Here is a 16,424-nt window from a genome sequence, read left to right on the forward strand (position 1 = left end):
TCAACACGCTGAACACTGTCCTGTCTGATGCTTAGTTTTGGGTCATGTCATCATCTCAGGGTCTGGGGATTGAGCCCTGTGTCCGCCTCGGCACTCAGTGGGGAGCCTGCGGAAGATTCTCTCTCCCTCTCACCCTTCCCCTCCCTCTGCTCACCAGCTCACTCACTCTCAATAAAATAAATAGATAAAATCTTAAAAAAACAAAAAGCCTCTTCAATTATCTTTCAGTTAGCAAAAACAGGTACTGATATAGGTATTTAATTTTTTTTTTAATTTTCAAATTTTTTCTGACATAGAGCTTTTGTAAAAGGGAAGCGGCATCACATGAACTTTGAAAAATCAGGGGATACCCAGTAATTGACTGGATATTTGTAAAAGCTCCCAAGTGTTTGAATCACAGTAATACAAGTTTCATTCTCTTGATTTTCATTTCTGCCTAGTCCTGCTTGTGATTTTTAAAAAAACTGTTTTTTTATTCTTAAGTAATCTCTGTGGGGCTCAAACTCACAACCCAAGATCAAGAGTTGTGTGCCCCACTGACTAAACCAGCCAGGCACCCCTGTCCTGTTGATGATTTTAAGTGTACGCCGAACACAAGGCTAGATGTCATCATTACGCCTTTAGTGGTAGAGGAGTATCTTAAAACCTTACGTTCTTAGCAATGTTAACCTTATTTTCAAATTATTTCAGGTATCTGTCTTGGGCCTTAGATACAAATCAGGAAGAACGAGACAAGGGTAAAACAGTAGAAGTGGGCCGTGCCTATTTTGAAACAGAAAAGAAACATTTCACAATTCTGGATGCCCCTGGCCACAAGAGTTTTGTCCCGAATATGATAGGTGGCGCTTCTCAAGCTGATTTGGCCGTACTGGTAAGTACGACCTTGCCGGTTCACCTGCCCATTTGTGAGCAGCCCCACTCAGTGTTTGAGTTTATCCTCTCAAAGCTAAAGTGGAGGTTGGAGTGCGCTGTAAGACACGGTGGCAAATTTCACTTTCGGCTCACTCATCTATCTGCTCAAGAAATTTTCGTAATTGGATTCCCTTCGGAAAGCATGTTTCATCTTTTCTCTACCATTGCTGTTACCTAGTTACCTATGACTGTATCAGAGTTTAGTGTCCACTAAATGCCAGGCTGGATCCACTTTGTACATACCATGTGTGCCATGGGTGCAGAACTGAGTAAGAAATGATCTGTTTTCTTAAGGCCTCAGTTGTTTCCCGGGGTGGTTTTGTTTGTTTTGTTACTATACCAGCGCTGAATCACATACTTGTTTGAACTGCAGCGTAGATTTTGGAAGGTCAGGGATCAGAAGAAATATTTACCGAAATCTTAAGCCAGTTAGACATTGTGACATCCCAAAGCATGCAGGTTATGGCTCATTTATTGGTATTTCTTTGCAAAAAGCTTCTGACAACTGAAAGGAAAGCTGTTTCACTGCTCAGGGGGTATACCTGACTGAGTATGTAGGAATAAACTGTGGATTTCTTGGAATAGGTCATCTCTGCTCGGAAAGGAGAGTTTGAAACTGGATTTGAGAAAGGCGGACAGACGAGAGAACACGCGATGTTGGCAAAGACGGCGGGTGTGAAGCACTTGATTGTGCTTATTAATAAGATGGATGATCCGACGGTAAATTGGAGCAATGAGAGGTGAGCTTTGCTGTCGGACTAGTTTTTTTGCTGTCGGACTAGTGTTCGCAGGCGTGGGAACAGAGTAAAGGGCGGTTTTGCTACCCTGTACTTTTTTGCCCCCTCGGGTTTTTCTAAAACCTGAAGTTGTTTAATAATGAGCCTAGAGTCCACTTGCTTTATATTATGATTGAGTTATTTATAAATACTTATAGATATGAAGAATGTAAAGAGAAACTAGTGCCATTTTTGAAAAAAGTTGGCTTCAATCCCAAAAAGGACATTCACTTCATGCCCTGCTCAGGACTGACGGGAGCAAATCTTAAAGAGCAGTCAGACTTTTGTCCTTGGTACACGTAAGTAACCTTTTTGTCTTGTGGAAAAACTTTGTCTTTCCAAGTTATTTAAGAAAACGCTGTAAGTAACTGTGGCTTTAAAAATACCATCACCTTTGCTCATTTTTTAATTGGGTTGTCCTTTTGTTACTGTATTTTCACTTTCTTGATGGTTTCCTTTGAGGCTCAACAGGTTTTAATTTTGATGAAGTCCAGTCGAAAAATAATATTTTTTGTTGTGTTGGTTGCACTTTCGGTGTCAAACCTAGGGAAAAATTGCCTAATTCAGTCATGAAGACTTAGCCATATTAGTTTCGTCTAAGGTTATTAAAGTCTTAGTTCTTATGTTTAGATGTGTGTTTCATTTTGAAAGAGTATCTTTTTTTGGTTAGGTAAAGTCTTGCTTACCATAGCTTTTTAAGTTTTCAAATTAGGAAGTGGGAGTCTTTAAATTTTGTTGTTGTTTTTTTCCCAAGACTATTTCGTCTATTCTGGGTCCCTTGAATTTCTGTATGGACATTAGGATCAGCCTGTCACTTTGTGCCAAAAGGCAGCTGGGATTTTAATGGGGGTTGTACTGAATCCGTAAATGAATTTGAGGAGCATTGCTCTCTTGGCAATAGTAAGCCTTCCAGTTCATATACTGTAGTTTCAAAGGGGAAATTATTTTTATAGAGCCCAGATTTGAGAGCTGGAAAAGTCCATAAGAATTAAGCAATAGATTGTAGTCACTTCAGGGCCACTTGGGTGACTCAGTCGGTTAAGTGTCCCAACTCTGGCTTTCGGCTCAGGTCATGATTTCAGGGTCAGAAGACCTGTCGGGCTGCGTGCTCAGCTTGGGGTCTGCTTGAGATATTTTCTCTCCCTCTGGCCCTCCTCCTCCACTCACAGTCTCTCCTTAAAAAGAATGTAGTCACTTTATTTCAAGATATAGGCCATTTGCTATAAAGTTTTTTTTCTAAATCTTTAAGTTCAAGGGGAAGCTCTTTCATTATATCTATGGGGCTGTTTTGTTACACTTTTGTTTTCTGAGGAATGAAAGGGAGGAACCAGATAATGAATGGGGTTGGATGAGAAGAGTATGTGGATGGAAAGAATGTATTATAGCTGTGTTTTTCATGTAAAATTACAGTCTTAAAATTATGATACTCATGTTGATGCTCTTTAATGGATATTGTTATGTTCTCAGTGGATTACCATTTATTCCTTACCTGGATAATTTGCCAAACTTCAATAGATCAGTTGATGGACCAATCAGGCTGCCAATTGTGGATAAGTACAAGGTACCCAGAATGTTCAAGAGATTGGGAGGGAAATTATGGAAGGGGTCATTGATTTGTGTTTTGAGAAACAATTCTAATAATTGACAACATAGCGTGGATGTCTCTCTCTTAATGGCCTTATGTTATTTAGTGCTGTGGATGGATCATAATTTCATCAGCTGGCCTAGTTACTCAAGCTGTTATCCCAGTGAGCCAGTGGGCATTTTTTTAGAGAGAAAGTCCTACAACTAAAGCTGCCGGACTCAAAGGATTTGCACAGTCGATGATGGATGTTGACTGATAGCCATCCAGAATACCGCCAGCAGTGTGTGAGCGCGGCTTTTACCATAGCCTCACCGACACTGGCTATTAATCTTTAGAAAAATAAACTATTATTTTTAACTGGATTTTCAGCTTGGTTTTTTTTTTAAAAACTTTTATCAGTATGCAATGCTTTGACCTCCTAAGAAAATTGATTCTTTCATTAGCTCCATGCTAAATTTCTTAAACAAGTATTTTTCCAATTTTATACATGAGGAAGCAGGCTCAGAAATTTTTGAGAGAACTGGAATTTAAACAAATAATTGAGATCTTCATATGTAAGATTTTATGTTGTTTATGGTACTGTGCTGCTTTTTTTTTTTAGAGATCTTAGGCATACTTATTAGTACTAAAATTGCTTATGCTAATGACAGATAATATATTTTTTACCTATCCTGTGTTTAGGATTAATCCTAACCATTCTGACACTTGAGCTAAAGATTTTCTGAGTAAGCTCCATAAGATTTCACTTGGGGTTGTTGAACTGTTGTAGAGTAGTAATAAAAGTCTTTAACTTGGTTTTTTTTAATTTCACATTTAAACAGGATATGGGCACTGTGGTCCTGGGAAAGCTGGAATCAGGATCTATTTGTAAAGGCCAGCAGCTTGTGATGATGCCAAACAAGGTGAGAATTAGTAATGCTCTTTTTCATTTAGATGTTCTCTTAAAAATATTAGCAAAGAGTTAGAACTTTTAAAAAATGTAGGGATTTCCGTTAAAAGAAACTTAAATTTGCTTTCTTTTTCTTTTTTTTAATTCTTAAAAAACATTTTACAAAGATTTTATTTATCCATTTGAGAGAGGGAAAGAAAACACAGGTGTCGGAGAGGGGAGGAGGGAGAGAGACACATGGACTTCCCACTGAGTGGGGAGTGTGATGTGGGGCTGGATCTCAGGACCCTGAAAATAGGACCGGAGCCAAAGTCAGGCACTCAACCAGCTGAGTCACCCAGGCATCCCTGCTTTCTTCTCTTTTTCTTGTATTGTTACATTGGATACTATAAAATGTGCTCTATCTATACTCCTAATCTGTTTTGAGAGAAGAGAATGTGCCATTATCATAAATGGGTTTTTTCTTAGTTCTTTCTTCCTGTCTTTTTGTAATTTGTTTATTATTGAGGTGGGTTTCATTAAAACGCATAAAGTCTCCATGAACTGTTCCTTTGTGTTATTTCTGGCTGCTCGGCTGCTGATCATTATAGACATGTTACCTGTTTTCCAGAGGGGCCTTCTCTGACACCTTCAAAGATGTTTATGTAGGAAACTAGGGCCTCAGCCATCAGAACCTGCAAATTAATTGGGCATCTGGGTGGCCCAGTCAGTTGAGTGTTTGATTTTTCATTTTGGCTCATGTTACAATCTCAGCATCTTGGGATCTAGCCCCACATTGGGCTCTACACTTAGCACAGAGTCTGCTTCTTATCCCTCTCTCTGCCCCCCTCCAAGCTGTGTATGTTCTCTCCCTCTGAAATAAATATATCTTAAAAAAAAAAAAGGATTAGAAAATGTATCCATTGTTAGGATAATGCTCAGGTGTAATTGGCATTTTACAAATTATACTTTGAGTTTTCTTGATGCCTTATGCACGGAAGACTGGAGTATCCTATCATAGTATCTTTTTACTAAGGTATTTATCGACACAACTTGAATGTCAACAGCAGTCGAATGAAAATAATCATCATTGTGAATCCTGACTCAGAGCAATTGCAGGAGTAGTTCATTCATGGTAATGGAAGGCAGATTGGTGGTTGCAAAAGTCTAGGGGCTTGAAGAATGGGGAGTGACTTGAATGAAAGCACAGAATTTCTTTTTGGGATGATGAGGATGTTTTGGAACTATGTGCTGATGTTGGCTTTACAATATCGTGAATGACAAGGAGTTGCCACTGAATTGTACAGTGTAGAATGGTTATAAAAGGTAAATTTATGAGTGTTCTACCATAGTCGAAAGAAAAGTAGAATTCACCATGACGAGCAAGTGCACTGGGGGCCAGGCTAGACTAGTCACAGCTTGTCTGCGGGAGCTGGGACTTCATACAGAGGAGCAAGTAGGTCGGCATAGCTTCGCCTGCCACTGGGAGGCAAGCCTCGAAGACTCCATTCCTGTCAGTCCTGCTGCGTCTCCGTGGAACAGACTTAAATATTTCAAAAGACAGAGATGCCGGACTATCTTACGTTAAACAATTAATGGCTGGGTAACCTGCGAAGTGGGAGAAAGTAATTGTATATCATAAATCTGATAAGGGGCTAAATCCAGAATATATCAGGAACTCAACTCAGCAAACAAAAACAGAACAAGCTGCCTAAAACACGGGCAAGGGACTGGAGCATTTCTCCAAAGAAGATGTGCACACGACCAGCGAGCGCATGAAAAGATCTCATCTGTAATTATTCGGGGAATGCAGATCAAAGTCACAATGAGATAATTCTTCTCAGCCATCAAAAAAAAAACAAAAACACAAAATAATAGCTGTTGAAGATGTGGGGAAACGGGAACCCTCATGTACTGTGGGTGAGAACATGAAACTGCACAGCCGCTGTGGGAAACGTCATGGTTTCCTCAGAAAAATTTAAAAGTAGAATAATACTATGGTCCAGCAGTCCGCTTTGGGTTATATGCCCAAAGGTATGGAACGCTTTCCCAAGAACCAGTGTTCATAGCAGCATTATTCACAAAAGCTAGAATGGGGAAGCAACCTGTCGTGTCTGTGGATGGGTGAGTAGTAAACAGAATGTGATCTAGCCATATCATGGGATATTATTCAGCCTAAAAAAGGAGGGAAATTCTGACACATTTTACATGATGAACCTCAAGGGAATTGTGCTAAGTGAATTAATAAGCCAGTCATAAAAAGATAGATAATGTATGATTCCACCTTTTTTTTTTTTAAGGTTTATTTACTTTGGGGATGGGCAGAGGGAGGGGGGAGAGAATTTTTTTTTAATTTTTTAATATTTGGTTAACCACTGGATAGTACATCATTAGTTTTTGACGTAGTGTTCAGTGGTTCATCCGTTACACCCAGTGCTCATCACTACACGTGCCCTCAATACTGGTACATCACCCTACTACCCCCTCCCCCATCCACCTAGGGAGAGAGTCTTAAGCAGACTCTGTGCTGAGTGTAGAGTCCAACATGGGGCTCAGTCTTATGATCCCGAGACAGTGATCTGAGCAGAAACCAAGAGTCCATCGTTTAACTGAACGTACTGCCTGGGCGCCCCCATGATTCCACTTCTTGGAGGTACTTAGAGCAGGCAAAATCTTATTTTCATAAACCAAGAGAATTTGTTGGTCTCAGTCTTAATTTTTGAAATTATGGATTAATTTAAGGATTAGATTAGCTCCTCTGTTGTATTTAGCCATAGAAAACCACATTTGGAGAAGAGGGATTGTTACGATGGATTATATGTAGGACTGCTAGTTTCTGCACTTTTTTCCTGAATTTAGCTAACAAATACGGCTCTCTTTCACTTCTTGGAATGAATTTCAACAGGTATCAATAAGGTATAAGCTTCCTTATTGGTAGAGAAGGGAGAGATTACTAGAGTTAGCAAGTGACAGTCCGTAGAGTTCTGGTGTGGAACATAACAGATTCGGGATTCTCCACCGTTTATCTACCAGCATGAGATAGTTTGGTTTGTCTTGAGGGCTGTTATTTTGTTTGGTTTGTGGTAGGTGTCTTAAAAATACATATTTCCAAGGCCAGAAAGGAGTAAAATAAGGGAATGCTTGTGGGTATTGCTTCTAACGTTTTCTGCCATGCTCTTTTTTCAGTAGCTGGCAAAATAATGTAGATTTTACCATTGGACAAGTAGTACCTTCACAGCCATCACCACTCTCAAGTTCAAGAACATTTTCATCACCCCAAAAGGAAACCCTGTACCCATTAAATAGTATTTTTATTTATTTATTTTAAAGTTTTTTTTTTTTTTTTTAATTTTATTTATGTATTTGACAGCGATCACAAGTAGGCAGAGAGGCAGGCAGAGAGAGAGAGAGAGAGGAGGAAGCAGGCTCCCTGCTGAGCAGAAAGCCCGATGCGGGACTCCATCCCAGGACGCTGGGATCATGACCTGAGCCGAAGGCAGAGGCTTTAACCCACTGAGCCACCCAGGCGCCCCTAAATAGTATTCTTTTAAAGCTTAATTGTTCAGATACCCTGAAGAGTGAAGCACACTCTTCAGATATTTGGGTTTGATAGGTAATAGAAGCCGTACCCATTAAACCCTAGAATTCAATCATAGTAATCAAAATAACATTCATAAAATTAAAATCCAAGTATTAGATTTAATGTTTTAATTTTGAAAAGGTAAAAAAAGGGGGTGCCTGGGTGGCTCAGTGGGTTAAAGCCTCTGCCTTCGGCTCAGGTCGTAACCTCAGGGTCCTGGGATCAAGCCCCGCATTGGACTCTCTGCTCAGTGGGGAGCCTTCTTCTCCCTCCCTCTCTGCCTGCCTCTTTGCCTACTTATGATCTCTCTCTGTCAAATACATAAATAAAATCTTAAAAAAAAAAAAAAAGAAACATCGATTTCTTACAAAAGGAAAAGAAAAGGTAAAAAAGGCAAATGCTGGTTAATACTGTGTTCAGTTTGGAAATTATTAGGATGTGATAGTAAAAAGCTGATGAACTAATATTTTAATTGGCAGTTTATACTTGTAGGATAGGATTTTCATAAAATTCGTGTCATAGAAATAAAGTTTCATATCCAAATAAGTGATTTGGCTAATCCATAAACTTAGAAAAATGTGGCTTATAGGTCTTTAAATGGAATAGTCAGATCATTTTATGTTCTGCTCTGCAGTGGATGTGTCAGGAAACCCCCACTCCTGGGTTTGATTTGTCTTTTTTTTTTTTTTTTTTTTTCCCCTTAAGCACAACGTGGAAGTTCTTGGAATCCTTTCCGATGATGTAGAAACCGATTCTGTAGCTCCGGGCGAAAACCTCAAAATCAGACTGAAAGGAATTGAAGAGGAGGAGATTCTTCCAGGATTCATACTTTGTGATCTTAATAATCTTTGTCATTCTGGACGTACATTTGATGCCCAGGTGAACTTGTTATTGTCACTGTCTTTGGGATCTTCACTTTAAATGAAGTTAGAATTTAAGTGTCATCATGCCCAATAGGGGGCTTGAACTCATGAACCTGAAATTGAGTCCCACGCTTTACTGACGGAGCCAGCCAAGCACCCCAAGTTCTTCTTCTTTTTAATCTCCTGTTAATAATACATATTGTTACTTAGACATTTTGCCCAAAGTGTCTTTCCCCATAAATAGAGCACAGTTGCCTTGGAAATTAGGGTGTGTCTGCTCCTTCAGAGTCAGTAACTTTCCAGACAGGAAAACACAGTTTCTCTGTTATTGGCAACCTGACTTGCGCAGAAGAATGACAGTGTAGCTACAGAATTTTTGAGTTTTCTTACAAGCTATGATGATAAATTAGATTTTGATGCTGGATATAAGGTTGTTTACTTTTACTGGGCCTTAGATATTGAGAATTGGGTAGAATTAGAAGTTGACACCTGGAACAGAAGAAACCCAAAGCAGCTGTTGTGGTAGTGATTACCGTAAATCCTTGGGGGGGAAGGAGGGAAGGCTCTGCAGAAAAGTAGTCCACCTGCTCTGTTTCTAAAGTCTGGGTCTGGCCAAGAAGGGGAGTGGGGCGAGGATATCAGAGTTCAAGCTTGGATCAGGCGACCTGACCCAGCACTTCTAACTCAAAAATATCTTGAAACGGTGAGTTCCCTATTGTGGTACTATGTGGAGCTGGAGAACATTCAGTGCTTTTTTTTTTTAACCCCAGGGATAAAGATGTGAATTTTTTTGTTTGACAGATAGTGATCATAGAGCACAAATCGATCATCTGCCCAGGGTATAATGCGGTGCTGCATATTCACACCTGTATTGAGGAAGTCGAAATAACAGTGAGTCTTCATCAGTTGATAATTAAGCTAACTGGGGTTTTGTTCGTGTATGTGTTTGAAGACTGTCTTGATCATTTCTTATCGGCAACAGCGATGTACTCATTTATTGGCACTCCACGTCTTAAAGATTCTCTTACTCAGCATACTGATCTCATTCTTTCTCCTTGGATAGGCCTTAATCTGCTTGGTAGACAAAAAATCAGGAGAAAAAAGTAAGACTCGACCCCGTTTTGTGAAACAAGATCAAGTATGCATCGCTCGCTTAAGGACAGCGGGAACCATCTGCCTTGAGACCTTTAAAGACTTCCCTCAGATGGGGCGCTTTACCTTACGAGATGAGGGTAAGCCTTTACACTGATGCCTCGTAGCATCTCTGGGATGTGGAGCTTGTTCCATCCGAGTCTGGCGTGCATCACAAGTTCATAGAAAACCTGGTTGCGTGTCCTCTAATGTGTTCCGATAATAAATATTTTATGAGTTCAGTGAATCGAACGGACAGAACCAACCATGTAGCAATATGCTGTACAGTAAGAATCTTAATTTTGATATTTTGCAAGTAGTGGGCTCTGAGAGATACTTTATTTCGTAAATGAGACATTTCTATGATGAAACCCTTTGTAGTACATATGGTTAAAGCCCATGTCGAAGGGCTTAACCCTGTAAGGCAGGTGTTCATATGAGCCTCTGAAGTAGAAACTTTGTCATTTTTGTGGTCAGGAGACCCTTGAAAATCAAATATGACAAACGTTCAGTACGCTGATACTGGGGGGATGAGAGGGACACAGACCTTGTGGTCTTTCAGCACCTGATTTTTATAGAGGTTTGGTGTCATTTTTTTGGTGTGGGTGTCCATTTCTACCTAGTTCTGAGGAAATCTTAACTTGTGGCCATGAAACTCTTTGGTAGCATGAAAACAAAATGGTTCTTCCTAAATGTTTCTCTGTGGATCATTGATATTTCTAACTCCAATAACTATTTTAAGAGTGTGGAAAACTTTCCATAAAACATTGTGGTTCACTTGAAATAGAGCATCTGCACCTTGTGAGTTCCTTCCACTTCTGTTTGACAGAAAATTTACTGTGTGTCTCCTGCACGTCAGGAGCTGTGACAAGCACTGGGGATGTCATGATGAATGTAGCTTCTGAACCTTATTCAGAGGAATCTGTATAAAAGACAGTATTCACTGTATTTTTAAGTCATTATCTTAAATTCTTCTGGTAATAGTGAACCTCGTTACTTGGCTTTGTCCTAATAACATAACAAAATAAGAATCTTAGTTACCAATTAGAAACTGACAAAAGAGGGTGAATGGAAGAAATTAATGTAGCAAGAATGTTTAACCCCAGAGTTGTTTTTTCCTGAAGAGTAGCTTGGCTATAAGATTTTTCATGTGACCTATTGGGATTTGTACCCCTTATAATAGGACTGAGAATCCCTCTTCACAGCTCTACTGAGTTCATTTATGTATCTTGAAATTGACTTATTTTAAGTGTACAGTTGAATGAATTTTAGTCTGTTTACCGGGTTTTACAGCCATCACCACAGTCTAATTTTAGAACATTTGGAACATCTAAAAAAACCCTTCTACCTGTTTACAAGTCACTTCGTGTTCCTGTCCCTAGCAAACCACAGATCTTTCTGTTTGCATTTTTGGGACATGCTGTATAAGTGGAATCATACAATTTGTGGTCTTTAGTGTCTAGTTTATTTCACTTGGCATATTTTTGAGGTCCAGCCATGTTGTAACATGTATTGAATGTAATTCGTCCCTTTTTATTGCCAAATAGTATTCCATGGTGCGGATATCGCACATTTTCCTTATCCAGGCTTAGGTTTATGATACAGCAGATGATGTTTCCTTTTAAGTCTAGGCATCCTCTAAAGACCCACTTAGTAAGACTGCCTGATCGGAAATTGTGCCTCTGGTGGTAAAGCCGGTTATTTAGTAATTTACATTGTGAAAAATAATTTCATGATTTTGAATGCCTCACATAGCTTTGCTGTTAACTACTGAAAAAGGGTTTTTGTTTCTGTTTTTTTGGTTTTTGTTTTTGTTTTTTATTTCATTTCCAGGTAAAACCATTGCAATTGGGAAAGTTCTGAAACTGGTTCCAGAGAAAGACTAAGCATTTTCTTGATGACCCTGCACAATACTGTGAGGAAAATTGACTGCAAAAGCCTACTTCACACCGCCTTCTCTTATTTTCTGCCCATTGACAAACTTCTTCCCATATTTTGCAAAGACAAAAATCCACAGCAAAAGTCCACATTATGTCAGCTTTCTCATATTGAGAGCTCTGCTATGCCACTGTTGAATTTTCCCCCAGATTTTTTTTCCCTCCCCTCCCAAACTCGGCTTCCTCGGACAGATTTGGCAATAGCTTTGTAAGTGATGTGGACATCATAATTGCCTACAATAATGAAAACTTACAGGAATTTTTTTATTTTTCATTTTCCCCTTAGGCATACTTAGTCTTTTTCCCCCCAGGCAGATGATTCTGAGTGTGCGAGTGTGTGCACATGTTACAGACAACTACCGTGTTAATAAAATATTCGATTTGAAATCCTTTTCGGTATTTGAATTGCTTTTGAATAACGTTTTTTATCTGGATGTAACATTGTTGCATTAGCTTTTTAACTTACCAAGTAACTGAGCACATTTTATGACTTGGACTTTTCTAAACTCTCCCTACCCCACTACTTTAAATGAGGCATTTCCAAACGATGCGCAAGTTTGTATTAAAGGACGCATTAGTTTGATCCCTTCCTTTGATGGTTAATGCATACGTCCACTTAATCCCTTTACGGAGCTGGGACACCGCTTCAGTAGTAGGTCCGCCAGCTGTTTGCTGCCAATTTATATTCAACGTTGTTTTAAAGTAAAAGAGCAGCGTGCTGTAGTTTTTATAAGTAAAGCGTAATGAAATTGTACCCCTACAGAAAATTCCATTACCTTGTTAAATTAGTGGGATTTGCAATAAAGAAAGCATGTTGAGACCTGGCAGAAATGCCTCCTTTAGTATTCATAAGAGCTGCATGCATCTAGTATGAAAACTGTACCCATTGCAAGTGCCAGTTCTGCAGATGACTCCGTTTACTATTTGTATCAGTAATTTTAAAGGTTGGGTGATCCTTGCTGGCTCCAAGCTGAATCTCATCCAGCCACAACAGGAACACATACGTAGAACCACCGGAATCTGCACAGAGTAAAGTTAACAGTGATAAGTAGAATCAAGCACAGTATCGGAGTTTTTCTCAGTTATTTGAAATTGACTGTTTTCTTAAATATAAAGCTGAAATTTGCTCAACTGTTATTTGGGTGAACCACAATGGAGCATTGTGGTGGTTTTTAAAGGCTGACTTTATACTATAACTGTCACTACTTTGAAGTTTTTAATGAGAAATGGGAAACGAAAAGCCACTTTCTGGGTTTATTGAAAGCCCCCCCCTTGATTCCGAGGGCTGTTGCCATTTATCAGAGACTTGGCCTCTTTTAGATTGTGGTTTATCTCTAAATAAGATACTTCGTAACTGTATATTTAATGACACATACCTTCCCTCAGAAAAGAAAAGCCTAGTCAGACTGTATTTCCAGTCACAAAACATAAAACTTAATTTAACCCTGTTCCTCTTAGCTATAGAATTACCATTCATTTCATGAATGAGGCTGTATCTTATGGACAGAGCAAAGTTAATGTCCTACATCTTCCTATAAGTATACTCATGGCTATTAAATTGCATGAAGTTTAGCTAAATTTTATTATGTCAGCGAATCTCTGGGCTTTTATTTCTCTGGGAAATCTGGGAGCTTCATAATCAGTACATACGACTCTTTTTGTACTTCCAAGTTAATAGGAACAAAGTAGCAATTGCTTGGATTTTAATGAATCTTTAAAAGCTCAAGAGTTGTTGAAATTATTTCCAAATATAGATTTCCATTTTCAAATGGAGCATATTTTTAGAAAAAAAAAAAAAAAAACAGTTCTGTTTGCTGTTAAAACACTTACACTTTTAGGATATTATGTGCATGTTGCCAAGACTCTTCAGCAGAATGACATGGATACCAGCTGTCCAGGGCCCACCTCCAAAACAGAAGAGATAATGAACACAAATGTCTTTGTGAACTAGAGATTTCATTGAATTTTTTTACACATTTGTGCAAGTGATCTGATCATTGAAAAGAAATCCCCCTGTTAAATATGGACTTAGAAGTTCCTTGGGAAGTGTTCATCCAGAGTTGATGCATTTTGAACTCCTCATCCCCCTGGCTAGTGGTTGGGATGAGGAAATGAAATGTCTGTTGTGAACTAGCCGCGTGTGGCGCCGGGCTCTGCAGAGCCGCGCAGGGAGGGCCCTGTGCTGTCGTCCCCGCCCTGCGAGCGTGTGGTTGTGGCTGACCACGCGAACGTACTAGGGTCATTGGCTGCAGATGAGGGTAATACGGACCCAAACGTTTTTTCCTCCAGCTTTCGCATAGATAACGTTGGAATCACAATGTTCTTCGCATCTTCTTACATTAAGGTTCTGTATACAACTTCCACGCTAGGCTATTTATAGTTTTTTAAATGAATGAACTGAATCGAAGAGAAGACGGTGTTGTTGAAATAAACATCTGAAGTAATTGCCACTTTAAACTTGACTGTGGGGGAGGGGAAAGGACAGCGTCCGTTTCTTGTTTTTCATTCGCAAAAGGGACTTACCCAGTGAAAGTCAATGTGAAATCAAACCCGGAGAGTTGGACTGAGGATGTACTGCCGTGAAATTAAGTGACGCGCAGTAAAGTGTTGTTGAATACTTAAGCCCATGTATGTTTGTTTTCAATGGAAAGTCTTGAAATAACGTGATAATTGAATGTAAACACTTTGTAAATTGTAAAAGTACAGGTGGTTCCCCGCAACAAGAGGTGACTTGTCTGCTAGTTCCTCGGCGACAAGAACCGCGTTTTCGGTGTGGGACGGACCGTCCCGCGCCCCGGCACCCCCTCGGCTCCGGCGCCACGGATCCCGCGGCGCACGCCTTCCATCAGTGCGGTTTTGCAGCCCAAGAAAAAGGCCAGTCTCTGGTCAAAAACTGCTTCCAGGATGGACCCTGGAGAAAAATCCGCTCAACTCCCTGGCATCTCCCGGAAGACTGGTCACAAGCGTCCTCGCCCCGCGGTCTGTGATGACTGTCCCACGGGGCGGAACTTCAGCTCCTCTCCTCGGTGGCGCGGACTTCCTCACGGGCCGCCGGCCACCACGTGAGTCGGGACTCTGCGGCTCCGGGGACGGATTTCAGGCGGTCAAGGGGCAAACGGATTTTCCGACAGCTCAACCTCAGGCAGCTCCGAACCTTGAGAAGTCGTCATCGCGGTCCCGGTTCCCGCCCTCCAGCGGCCCGTGGGACGATTCAGTGTTGTGTACAGCGTTGGCCTAGCTTCTCAGCGTGAAGTGTGCCGTGAATCCTGCCCCAGACCCGCGTGCGGTAGACCATCAGCAGGATTTAGGGGACCATTTTCTGTCTCCGGATGACGTGGCTTCCATTTCCTCCTGCTCATTTCTCAGTGATTCTGGCAAGATGCCATCTGATCCTCCTGCTTCCTTTCTTTAGAGGTCTTGCCACGGCAGCAGCTTGTTAAATAAATAAATGTAATTACACGTGCACAACTCAAAAGACACTATACTAGCTAGGATTAAACTTAGCAGTCGGTTATATTAGATTTCCTAGTAAGCGGAACAGGGACAGTTTTTCTTTTCCTGCAATAGCGCAGCGGATTCCATGTGAACCAGTTTATTGCCAGAATTCAGGCTGGGGAGAGTGGTACAACTCGAGATGGTTTTGGCTCTAAGATGGTCTTGATTTTCAGTATCCTGGAACATACTGAGTCTTCCCTTCAGTAAGTAACACGTTTCACATACCTCTAATCCTATGCTTCCTTGAAACCGTACTACGCTAGCCAAGTTGTTTTACCAGGGAACGTTCTAAGGGCCCGGAGATGTGACTGGAGGTCAGAACCTTAACGTTCTCTAACCTAAGGGAAGAGCAGATCGGCACCACGTCTGATTAGGCAGAAAATGAGCCATTTCTCAAGCAAGCCCCCCGGCACGGGAACGGTCTTTTCTGCCTCACCACACATGCCACTGTGCCCTTCAACACTTAACACGGAAACCTCAGGTTTGTGGACAGCGAAGGTAGAATGACATTTTGTGATTCCTGAGGCTCCGCTCTGCCAGGCACATTAGCTTAGTGCTCCAGATGTCAGCCCAAGTCCCCGCTACCTCCTTTCCCGCCGCTGGGGAAGAGCGTGCGGAGCTCCGAGCCCCTCGTGATCTCCACGTGCTCTCCGTGACAGGTCTGAGCCCCGAGAGGAAGGTCTCTGTATTTTAAGGACTCCTACTGGGCTCTCGTAAATTGACTCACCTTAGTTAACTAGTTCTTTTGTTGTAAAGGAAATGTGGATCTCTCTCAGGCCAGGACTTAGTGACTAGTTTTTACCAGAACAGTGTAGGTCAATACCTAGCTCTTTTTTTTTTTAAACCAATGAATTCAAGGGAACTGAGTAGCTCTGCTGGTGTTTTTAACCCAATTCCAAAGCATGGCAGAATGCTCTAGGTAGGAACTGGGGGAATCCAAGGTAAAGAAACCTTTTCTTAAGATTTGTAGCTACCTACTGTGCCTGACTTGGTGCCTGTGTGAGGATGAAGCCCTTAGCCGCTCTTGCAATTACTCAAATGACTAAAGTTAAAAGAATTTGCTTTTGTAATAACAATAAAAATTGTCATCTTCCCTTTTGAAGGATTTGTCTGTCTGTTTACCATCGCCTGTATTATTGTCCCATGCTCTGAGCGCATCTGTCCGTCCTCTGTACCGTCCTCAATTTCTGGGTCAGGTTCTGGGCACCCTCTCCCAGCAGATCTGGAGAGATCTGATGAGCCCAATCACATGAGGACCTGACAGACGCGTGGTCTGC

General features: G+C 40.9%; 1 protein-coding gene across 2 annotated transcripts in view; it reads left to right on the forward strand.

Annotated features, from left to right (window-relative positions):
* GSPT1 (G1 to S phase transition 1) overlaps positions 1-12,044 on the forward strand; it is a 34,327-nt gene extending 22,283 nt beyond the window's left edge. For both annotated transcript variants that reach the window (XM_032836286.1, XM_032836285.1), the window contains exons 7-15: positions 691-871; positions 1,498-1,652; positions 1,847-1,987; positions 3,156-3,249; positions 4,095-4,175; positions 8,427-8,600; positions 9,386-9,475; positions 9,648-9,816; positions 11,549-12,044. In XM_032836286.1, the coding sequence (XP_032692177.1) occupies positions 691-871; positions 1,498-1,652; positions 1,847-1,987; positions 3,156-3,249; positions 4,095-4,175; positions 8,427-8,600; positions 9,386-9,475; positions 9,648-9,816; positions 11,549-11,601 (1,138 nt within the window). In that variant the 3' untranslated portion in view covers positions 11,602-12,044. The remainder of the gene's footprint in view (positions 1-690; positions 872-1,497; positions 1,653-1,846; positions 1,988-3,155; positions 3,250-4,094; positions 4,176-8,426; positions 8,601-9,385; positions 9,476-9,647; positions 9,817-11,548) is intronic.
* Positions 12,045-16,424: the final 4,380 nt, after the last annotated feature.

This window comes from Lontra canadensis, unplaced genomic scaffold (assembly GCF_010015895.1).
Source record: "Lontra canadensis isolate GAN:19392208 unplaced genomic scaffold, GSC_riverotter_1.0 scaffold91, whole genome shotgun sequence".
Classification (NCBI taxonomy): domain Eukaryota; kingdom Metazoa; phylum Chordata; class Mammalia; order Carnivora; family Mustelidae; genus Lontra; species Lontra canadensis.